The following is an 11,619-nucleotide window of genomic DNA, read 5'->3' as shown; positions in this document are numbered from 1 at the left end:
CCCTGTGGCCAATCGGGAAGCTCGTTACAGCCGCAGCGGAGAGTCTGTTTGTAAGAAGGAATGGCGACGGTCACTGAAGCTCTGAAGTGAAATCTGACCACTGAGCGCCTGCCTGGAGAGCGTCGCTGTAGAGGTTGGCCTGTCTCTCATCATCATTTACTTAACTCTGTTCATTCATCACAGCTAATGTTTAACTCAAATCAATCCCGATTTATCGGTGTCATTTGAATGCTTTGTTAATCTCATACTGTAGTACAGTATGATTGAATGGCAGTGACATTTTCATATCATTTGTGCAAATATGTGTCGTCTTGACGAATTTGAAGAAATATTTAATGAATGTTTAACGTGTTTTGTCTTCGTTATTTAAGTTTAATAATGAAGTATGTACTAAAACTTCATTTGGCTCTGTCTGTCGTCATTCATCATATAGACTTAAAAAGTTTTATTGCCTAGGGATTTTACAATCAAACATTACATTGACCCATTAAAGTGTCATGGGTTTTCAAATGAAGTAATATGAGTTTTTAGACATGTTGTAATCCAACACCAGGGTTTCTTGGACACGTGCGTGTATTTTTATTTTATTTAGTTTTTTTTTTTCTTTTTCTGAAGTAGGCTACCATTGGTATGTTAACCTTCCACTGACATGTTGCTATCACTGCACCTGGAGCATTTCTAGCCTTTAATACAGTTTCATTGGCCCCTAGTCCAAACAAACAAACACATGAATGGATAATAATAAAAATAAAAAAGTAAGTATACTCATATTTTGATACTCCTTTTTGGTACTGTTATATATTTTGTAAATAATATAAATTTTCTTGGCCTGCAGCATTCACAAGTTGCAGGCACAGCAATGTGTAGCTTCATTGCTGCCACATGATAGAATACATTTGCACATTTTGTTTCCTACAAAAGGACTGTAGGTAAATATCTATTGTGTTCTTTTTTTTTGTCATATAAAGAATCTATCAGGATGTGAGTAACCTCTTCAAATGATGCAATGTGCGAGTGAACGGTCTGAATGAATCATGAACCGTTTCAGACCTTTTTACAAACCAGTACATGGTATATGGCAGCGGTTCTCAAGTCCAGTCCTCACGTACCCCCGCTCTGCATATTTTGCATGTCTCTCTTTGTTAACACACCTGATTCAGATCATCAGCTCGTTAGAAGTGAGCTCAGTGTACGAACTGTGTTCCGATTGACATATGGTCCCTACACAGTGTCCATTGCTCCCTGCTCCCTGAGCACGGGAAATCCGTTGAAGTTTACTTCTCTTCGGAACGTTCATTCACGGATTTGCGCTGCGCCACAGCCTGCAGAGTCTTCACACACAGATGAAACTTACTAGAGAAGCGTGAAATGTGACACAATATACCTCTGTAAATAAATACAATTTAAATTCACGTCTCGCACACTTCAATGCCCTTTGAATGGAACATATACGTTCGCTTCGAACTGAAATCATGGCATAATATCCTGTGATGTCCACTTCGCAGGGCACTTACGGTCTGATAGAATAAATGTCTGAAGTGATAAGAGATACAAAATGTGCAGAGCGGGCGTACGCAAGGATTGGAATTGAGAACCGCTGGTATATGGTATGTATATATATATATATACACACACACACACACTACTATATATCTCCACAGTTAGATGAGGATTTAACAGTAATATTTTACTGAGACACACAGCGATACTTCACTGGGGTTCGTGCCTCAGTAAAAAGGCTGCACTGTACCATAGCAGCGCTACAGCAATGAAACAGTCCTTTGTTTAGGGCTCCCCCCTTGTTGATGACCAATAAAATTGTGCCATATCAATCTCGGTTTCAGTGTACATCTGCTAACAATGGATGGTTCTCTGGTAAACTCTGGAATACCACTGGCATCACAAACGGTGGTTTCCCCCATTACTCAAAGCTCTGGCAACTTGAGCGGGAAGCCTTGGGACAAGCGGAAGACTCCTGCATTTCTGTCCAACTTGGGCAAGGCTACCTTAAGAGGCATCCGAAAGTGCCCTCAGTGTGGCATTTACAATGGCACCCGTGGCCTCAGCTGTAAGAACAAGGCCTGTGGAACCATCTTCAGGGATGGGGACCATGGAACGGGACGTTTAAAGAAAGGGGCATGTGAAGTGGTTCGAGTTGTGACAGACAGTGGAGGTGGCAGGGCTGGGGGGCCGCAAGTGTTCTCAGTGCGTCAGCGGGGACGTGGCTCTGAACAACGGGGCTTTGTTGAGTTAGTCCTCACGGATACAGCTATTACTACCGCAGATGGAACCCTGTTGACCCGTGTCAACCTCGGTCGCTGTTACATGCCCTCTTGCCAGCAGAACGAAAGTGAGTTGACAGATGAAGGTGGACATCAGCAATTGTCGCAACCATCCAAAAGTCCCTGTACCCATGTGAAGCAAGCCATGGAGTGTCAGACCCAAGCAACACCTCTGCCACTCAAGAGCTCTGTGCTGGAGGCCCTAGTGGCCACTTCCCAGGCCAAGGAAGAGTTGTGGAGACTGGCTACCGAGACACCGGGGCCCCTAGTGCAGAGGGTCTCTAAAGGGACCCTAATAGTGAAGTGCCAGCCAGCTGAAGCCCACCCTCTGGGACTGCTGCATCTGACAGTGACTGTATCTGGTGTTAAAGACAAGACTGTGGATCTGGCTCCCTTTCACTGTGCATGTTACATATCTAATACCAAGGGGGATTTGAGGGTGAGAAGTGGGGGTCAGTCTACTATCAACGAAGGAGAAAATTCCCACCTGCATAGTTTACCTGAGCGCTGTCTCCATTTCTATGCTTGTGTCTGTGCCTTCACAAGTGATGAAAAGCTGGCCTATGAGTTTTCAGCTTTCCTCAACTACAACACTAATGGTAAGTCCACCATTTAGGTCCTAGGTCTTGAACCCTGCTCCTGGAGACCCACTGTCCTCCAAAATTGATTTCCAACCTGCTTTAGCTCACCTGGACTGTGATATTTTAAGTGATCTAGAAGAGCTTGATTATTTGGTTCAGGTGTGTTTGATTAGGGTTGTAGCGGGTTGTAGCTAAACTATGCAGGACAGTGGCCCTCCAGGACTGAAGTTTACATTTACATTTAGTCATTTGGCAGACGCTTTTATCCAAAGCGACTTACAATTGGGGAATACAAAAAGCGATTAATCTTGAAGAGGCAATCAGACAGAGGAAGTGCTCGTAACACCAAGTCTCAGTCATTGTTCAAATAAGTACAAGCTAGTAGGTGGAGAGAAAGATAGAGGGAAAGTTTTTTTTTTTTTTTTTTTTGAGTTTAGGATGAAGTCAAGTACTGCCGAAAGAGTACTTGACGGAAGTTGCACATCCCTGCCTTATGTGCACCTGCACATAAGCTCTCTTCCAAAACCTACTGCAGTGGTTCTCAATTCCAGTCCTGCACATTTTGTACGCTAATCTAACACACCTGATTCAGATCATCAGCTCATTAGAGGAGATCTCCATCATCTGAACTGAATGTGACAGATAAGAGAGAAATACAAAGGGTGCTTCTTAAATAGAAGGCTGCATCCTTCCTGTTCAGTCCTTCAGAGGCTTGTAGGCTGTAGTTGCATGTTCTTGAAGTTGCAATAAACACACTTGAACCAGCTAATCGAGGTATTCAGACTTATGCTGGGTACACACTAAAAGACTTTTAAAATCTTATAAGATCTTCAAAATGTGAGAGACCACAAACATGAGGGCAGAAAATCCTAGATTTAACCGGTTTGCTCCTATAGTGTGTGGTGTCCTCGGGGTTCCCCTCACACATCAGGATTTCTGATGTCAGGATTTCAGATTTTCCAACATGTTGAATATTTACGATTCGCGATCGGGGTGCCTCCGACGTTCTTCAGAGCAGATTCAGAGCAGAAATCGGCCCAAATTCAGCCCGATTATCTTGTAGTGTGTACCCAGCATTAGTAGAAATGTCCAGTCAAGTGTGTCCAAGAAAGTTCAAAGATGGACATTTAAGGGATACGGTGCACTCAAACCTTTTTTATTGCACATTTCACCACATAAATAATTAAGAATACTAGTACTTACAGGACTAGTTTGTTAGTTATCTTATAATCCATTACAGTGTACAAAAAATGGCAGCAGCTGCGTTTGCATGAAACGAGAGAGCGAGTCCACGATACCAGGATGACAGAATTAAGAAATTGTACACATAATATTGAATTGAGTTTTAATACTTTATTATATCACCAAACGCAAAGCTTCCACTAAGAAAAACTGTTCCTAGCAAGCGTATAGCAGCGACTTAAATTATCCACTCGAGTCTGTGTTATTATCTTTTACCAGTTGTTATCGAGGAATAACATACCTTGGAAAGTCACGACTGACCAATCAGAATCAAGCATTCCACAGAGCTGTGTAATAATTTCATTTAAAGCACAGCCACCACAAAATCAGACTTAACACCTCTTTCTTACTTTGAGATCATTCTGAGGTTAAATACAGATTTAAAATCATAAGAAATAGTTTAATTGCTATGATACTGGTTTTGAAATCAAATGTTTGCATAGCTATGACAGGAAACAATGGCATCTAACAATGCCTTGGAAAAAAACTGTTAATATTTAAAAAAATAAAAATAAAATAAAAGCCTATGCATAAACCCAAATAGGAAATGAAACCGTTATCGAATAAGCATGTGTCCTATTCTGTGTCCTAAACTCCCGAAACATTGGTGTCTCATTTTAGAGCATTCAATGGAATTTATGAAAGAAGTCAATTAAGTCTGTGTGTGTGTGTGAACAAATTCAGATGTAACCCCCTTTGTAATCATTAACATTTTCTAAAGTAACTGTAATTTAATTACACACTTTGTCTCAGTAACTGTAACTAATTACAATTACATTTTTGTAATTAAATTACGTAATTCCGTTATGTAACATGTAACTAGTTACTCCCCAACACTGTATATTAGTAATGTCCTCTCAACATGTGATTATCAAAGTACATTCTATAATTGCTTTTACCATTAAAGACACATGCAATGCTTCTTTAGGTCTTGACCAGAATTAGCTGTATTAGAGAGTATACAATTCGTATAGTTTTAGGAAACCGCATTTGTGCTGACAGCACACCTGTGACATCTAGTTTTTCTATGTATCAGAGATGACTGTGAGAATTATTATGCATGTCCAGGACTGCAGGACAGGGCAGACGCCACAACGCTCAGTATACCTGAGTCTCAGCAGCACATTGAGCCTTCCATCTCTCATCGTTCCAAGAGACTCAAATTTGTGGAGTCCTCTACTGGTAAGTTAAAGCTCATGGATAGTCCTCACAGAATGTGTGACCTCAGACCTACTGAACAAAGGCCACTATTGCCAAGTACTTTCACTGGAAAGTAGTTAAATTTTGCTTGAAAATTGCTAAATGTTCTTAGATTGTGCTGTGTGCTAATTAGCACATGTCGTTGAATTGTGTTTTCATTCTACCTAATATCAACCCTTTACATCCATTTGTTTCTGTCCTACTCGCTGTGCACTCAGTATTTTAATGCCACCAAATTCTGAATAAAACATATTTTTCTGACAATGAAATTAGCATGAAATGCTAAAATCCTGATTTATAACTGCAGTGTAATCTGACAAAATCACCACAGACATAAGTTAAAAACAAAGGCTGTGCTGTTATTGCGGCTGTATTTACATATAAAATGATCACTCAGAGAAAGTTAGAAGTGACAAAATGTCTTATTTTTCTTGCTCAGTCGTGAGCGTTACAATCCTCTAGAACCATGTTCCATTTTTAGTTAGTGATGTTCAGGCCTATGCATTTCTATGAAAAGGGGTCTGAAAAGCCACCTAATTGGCTGCAGTGCTCTGGGCCTGCTCATAATGCAGTTTTTGTAATTCATTTTGGGATAATAACACGTGGTAAAATTTGTCAAGCTAGGCTGAGAGTGTTACATCAACTACAAAAAATAACACAAGATTCACCAAAATATTTGATAAACAGATGCAGGGAATTTTGTTTCAATTTTGAGGAAATCTGAGCTTTCTGTTGGCACAGATTCTGTGTGGGCCTCAAAATGAATCTTCTCGGAGTCTCTTCTTTTCCACCCACTGAAATCTGTTGTTGATATATAAATGCTGCTGTTATGTTCTGTAGTTTCTGATCTCCTCTGTAATCTGTTTTCCTCTTTTATTCTTTGGCTCTGTGGACCTGTCACTGTTTCACACAGCTTCCTTTGTGTCCTCCACATTTCTTCTGGCTGTCAAAGATACTTCTGCTCCCACCCTAAACCAGCGCAAGCCCACTCACAGAAAACACTCCAGCTCTACTGGGCTTAGGAACCCAGGTGCTGCCAGGTCTTCCTCTTTCCTTACACACTTTTGTTTTTCCTTCTTCTTTGACTTTATTTCTGTATCCTTCCCATGCTCTCATTGTTTTTTAGTACAGATGTTGGTTGATTTTGAGAGATTTATTAAACATTACCTGTTTAATTTTGAAAATATAAATGATGTACACATGACTTTCATTATCGTGGTTTATTGATTTTCATGTGTGTTGGGTGAATTAAACAGGAAGTAGCCAGCCGGTGGATGAGACACATGTGTCACTGGGTTTCCAGCAGTGGTTGGCCAGTGTTACTGAGAGGATCCATCAGACGATGCACTTTCAGTTTGATGGTAAGAGAATATTAGCCTGTCAAGAACATGTCCAGGTCACATTTCACCTCAAGGTCAAAAGAAGAAAATATTTTAATAAAAGATCACGAAGCCTGGTACACTCAAGTCATATACGAAAGATTGTATTTACTAGCTCAGTGCACATGGACACCATCATAAAGTTATGAATTAGAATGAGAGAGGAAGAAATCTAAACATTCAGATTTCTTCAACACTTGCAATTTTGTAATATTTGACAGCTTTTTTAGGGCACTTGGCATAATGAAAATCTTCCTGTACCAGATTTTTCCCCCCATAATATTGTAGAATTAAAATCTATTTCTTGACGGGATGCTTCTCATTATTATGTTTAATTGTCATAAAGTTGTTGTCAAAATTGCAAAACTTTTGACAAGGGTTGTACAACAATACTACTATGATGTATACATTTTTTAGTCATAAAAATATACTTTTTAAAATTTTATGGAATTAAATAAAAAATTGTTAAATATAGCAAAAGTAAAACAATTTGCAAAACACTTTTTAAAATTTCTGAAATGACAAAAAAACAAAACAAATAAATCTGTTTAGTAAAATGTAAAGTAAAAAGACAATGTTTATGTATAAGAAAATGAGGGTGCTTTAAGATATGTATGATTTCATATACATATACATTTATATATATTTATATTAATAAAGTTTCCTACTTTTCAAGCATTCCTATCTTTGAGATGAGATTTGATACTGAAGGTTATTTTGTGAACAGGAAAGCCTGAGCCGCTGGTGTTCAACATCCCTCAGGCTTTCTTCAATGCCTTACAGCAGCGTTTGTCACTGGGCTCAAAGAAGAGGCGACTACCCAACTACACCACCAGTGAGTAGAACATCAGTTAGCCATCTAACCTTACATTTATCACATACTAACATCTCATCTGATGATTATAAATATTGTTACACCTTGTTTTAAAATTTTGTAATGTGTGTGTTTTTAGCATTTGTGCGTAATGACGCTTTGCCTCTGGGCTCTTTCTCTAAATACACCTGGCACATTACCAACTTGATGCATGTGAAACGCATCTTTGATACCCCAGAGGTGTGTACTCGTTTGCTGCCCTGATGTGTCGGATCTTCATTAATGGCTTTAGCAGCTGTGTCTCTAAATGATGGCACTCTGTTTGAACAGTTACCTCTAGAACTCACTCAAAGTTTTGTGAAGAACAGTGACGGCTCCTATTCACCGTACCGCTGTCGGGAAACTCCTCCTGATCCTGGATCAGACTCCTGCCACCATTCACGCACCAATAAGCCTCTGGCCATCAGACCACTGGAGCTACGTACCTTCCTCAGAGTGGGTAAGTGCATTTATTTACTTAGTGTGAAGTCAGATTTATCGGTCCTGGTTTTGTGCTAAATCATATTCCCCTATCAATTCTCATCCCCAACTGGACCCGAAGTGATTCCACTGGCTGAAAGAACTGTTGTTTCAGATAGAAAGAATGAAAGAGTATTATTTTAGATTCCTGATTTAACATTCTGCAATATTGCTTGTTGTTGAACTTAGTTTTAACCATAAATATGTATAGGTAGATGCCACATTCGACCACTCCCGACACGTCAATGCGTCAGCAGTGTTGGGAAGGTTACTTTGGAAATGTAATAGGCTACAGATTACAAGTTACCCTATTTAAAATGTAATAAGTAGTGTAACTATTAACTGATTACATGTAACCGATTACATTTGATTACTTTTCTAAATTTCTAATGAATGGTAATCATTTTGAAACATTTAAAGCAGGCATGGTTAACCTTACAGTTGTACTTAACACTGATTACTTACTTGAATTAAGACTATAATAATTTAATTTTAAAGCACAGCCACCACAAAATTAGACTTTAGCACCTCGTTTTACTTTGAGATGATTCTGATGTTAAATACAGATTTAAAATCATAACAAGAAACTGTTTAATAGCTACGATACTGTTTTTGAAATCAAATCTTTGCATAGTTATGACAGGAAACGCTGGCATCTAACAATGCCTTGGAAAAAAACAAAAATAAAGCATATACATAAACCCAAACTGGAAATAAAACAGTTAAGCATGTGTCTTATTCTGTGTCCTGAACTCCTGAAACATTGGTGTCTCATATTTTAAAGCAGTCAATGAAATCAGGGAAAGAAATCAATCATATGTGTGTGAAAATATTCAGATGTAACCCCCTTTGTAATCGCTAACATTTTCATAAGTAACTAATTTAATTACACGTTTTTTCTCATTAAGTGTAACAGATTACAGTTACATTTATTTTGTAATTAAATTACGTAATTCCATTACATGTAACTTGTTACTCCCCAACTGCAGCGTCAGCCATCTTGGAATGGTCAATATATCGTCACTCATAATAAAAGTCAATGGGTTTTCCAAGAGGCCACAATATTGCGCAGCCTCTGGTTGTAAAAACTGTCCTAATTTACATTCCCAAAGAAATGGGATAAACGTTCACAGGCGAGAACAACAGCCAACTTGCTCTTGAGTGTTCGTGGACCGGCTTTGACCGTTCCAATATGGTGGATGCATGGTTCAAAAATAAGTAAGTACAAGATAAGTACACATATCTATGATTTTAACCATGAAAATACATCATATATGTTTTCAATTAGCCATCACATGACATAACCAAAGCAACAAATGGACAGATTAAACATTTTCCATGTTCAAACATGGCAAATTGTATGCTCTGTGGGGTATATATCATAATACCCATATTTTCTGTTTAAATCAGACATTCAGTTGTCAAAGTTGTTGCACCAGACGATGCAATTAGCTATTGACAAATCATTCAATGAACAGAACAGATTAGTAAATTGTGCACACGATGTACTTAAACAAGGTGACGAATTAGTAATTCGTGGGAACGTATCGTTAACTTATGGCTTCGATATAAATATTATTTTTCCTGCATGTCATGTCTTGGGTTAGGAAGCCCATTTCCGCCATATAAGAAAATAATCATGCTTTGGTAAATGATAATTATGACATAAAAAGTTATGAGCTAAAAAGCCATATCAAAGATTTTCATTAAAAGTGAAGTGCTAAATCATAAATGATTTAAAGTAGCCATTAAAATGTTCTTATTTCTGACTGCCCTTGTGTTACTTCCTGTCTTCATGTGCCCATCACAGACACACCTAGGCAAAACAAGAACTAGACCTTGGACACACTGGTACACCTGCATGAAAAAACAAGAACTAAATGCACACACCAGAACACACATATGCTTGCACGCACATATTAATGGTTGTTATATTTTTAAATATCCATCTATGGTAATGTTTGAGTACTTTGATTGAATGCCCAAGACATTCTGTGTGTTATTGCATGAATCTATCTGTATAAATATTACTAATAAATGTATGAATGTTATAATAGTACACTGGTTCAGTGTCTGCTTGTTCATTCTCCCAGAATGAACACACCCTGCTACACACCAAAGGGGTTGTGCACCGGTTTCCAATTGATGATCGATATCATATAGTCTACCTAAAATTGAATCTAACAATGGCATGACCTAATCAATGCCAATGGCTTTGTATCTAATAATTTCGACTTCCTATGTCATACTTGTTTTTTATGTAATAACTTATGTTGCTATTATTAATAATTTTTTTACTTTATCTCATAATTGTGTCTTTTTATCCAGTCATTTTGACTTTGTGTCACTTGGGGGAAGTTTGTACAAGGTGATAATCATTATCATTCAATGCATTGTGCTTTATGACTAAAACACTGTGGTATCGTTTCTCTCAGGGACATGTGCTGCTGAGCAGACAGAGCCTGTGCCCTTTGTGATTGAATGGATCCCTGACATCCTTCCGCACTCACAGGTGGGAGAACTGAGGATTGGGTTTGAGTACGGCCATCAGCTGGGCAGTAAACCGGAGCACTGCAAGAGCACTCCTGGGACAGAGAGAACTGAACAAACAGATGCCATCCCACACCAGTGAAGACCCACTCTAGTAACACCTCATGCAATTCGACAATTACAGTTCTCCATTGGTCATAATGTTCCCTTATAAGGACAATAAAAAACAATCCCACATTCCATTGAACTTTAGATGAGAATGAGAAACTTACAAGGAGCCACTCAGGAAAATGTTAATTTTCAGAAACATGTTTAAAGGTTGCATGACAGCACCGGAGATACAAATGTCAAATATTTATAAAACAAGTGTACAAAAAAATAATAGTGTTACATGTTTTGTGCTGTACAGTAATATCACATCGGCATTATTTCACCATTTCTTGTTTTCAGAAATCATGTGCATTGAAACGTTGCTGTGTTTACATGTAAAAGATTGAGAGAACGCTGTATTCAGACTGATTAACTAAAAAGAAAAATATTAAAAGCTGGTAACAGGCTACATCATACGTTTGTTCTCTGCTGTTCATCTCATTTCCATAGTCAGTTTTCTTTTTCTATTCAAAGCAATAGCAGCAACTATGAAAACTGCAGGGGGTTCGTGAGTTTAATGAAAAGCTAAAAACGAATTAAATAAATCATTTTAAAATGACATCAATCAAAATAAAACACTAAAAAATTGAAATATTTTATTTGCTTACCTGTATGTCATGTGACCATTAACCAACATCAGAGAACCATGAACATGCAAATGTGGTAATGATTAATTTTTTTTTTTTTTTTTTTTTTTTTTTTAAATCTCAGGGGTACTTCAATTAAATATATTAGGTGAAAGAGGTTCAGATGACAGAATAGTTTGAGAATTCCTGCAATACATGTAAACATGAAATAACATGAATTTGTGCATTTTAATGTGTTTGAAAGACAAAAGCCTTCCAAAGACATTGTAATACATGGTTAACCTACTGAGTGATAATTCAAATAAAAATTAACCTGTTCCTGCATCTGTGCAGGGGGCTGTGAGCAGGGGGTCACAACCTCCCAATTCCCCGAAC

The 11,619-nt window shown here is 38.2% G+C and overlaps 1 protein-coding gene across 3 annotated transcripts; it reads left to right on the top strand.

The window, feature by feature from the left end:
• Nucleotides 1–26: 26 nt before the first annotated feature.
• On the top strand, nucleotides 27–11,095 carry cUnh2orf42 (chromosome Un C2orf42 homolog). 3 transcript variants are annotated; one of them, XM_079416326.1, is made up of 9 exons: nucleotides 27–133; nucleotides 1,845–2,881; nucleotides 5,174–5,287; nucleotides 6,219–6,335; nucleotides 6,562–6,666; nucleotides 7,412–7,519; nucleotides 7,638–7,738; nucleotides 7,829–7,997; nucleotides 10,453–11,095. In XM_079416326.1, the coding sequence occupies exons 2-9, from the start codon at nucleotides 1,861–1,863 to the stop codon at nucleotides 10,647–10,649; spliced, it is 1,932 nt and encodes a 643-aa protein (XP_079272452.1). In that variant the 5' UTR covers nucleotides 27–133; nucleotides 1,845–1,860; the 3' UTR covers nucleotides 10,650–11,095. The 3 variants fall into 3 exon arrangements, with proteins under 3 accessions (XP_079272452.1, XP_079272453.1, XP_079272454.1); XM_079416327.1 differs by lacking the exon at nucleotides 6,219–6,335 and having other exon boundaries at nucleotides 29–133; XM_079416328.1 differs by lacking the exon at nucleotides 6,219–6,335 and having other exon boundaries at nucleotides 35–133; nucleotides 7,829–7,993; nucleotides 10,453–11,064.
• The last annotated feature ends 524 nt before the right edge of the window (nucleotides 11,096–11,619 follow it).

This window comes from Barbus barbus, assembly GCF_936440315.1.
Source record: "Barbus barbus genome assembly, chromosome: 5".
Taxonomy (NCBI): Eukaryota; Metazoa; Chordata; class Actinopteri; order Cypriniformes; family Cyprinidae; genus Barbus; species Barbus barbus.
Note: the sequence above shows the minus strand (reverse complement) of the source record. Positions and strands in the feature narration are given on the sequence as shown.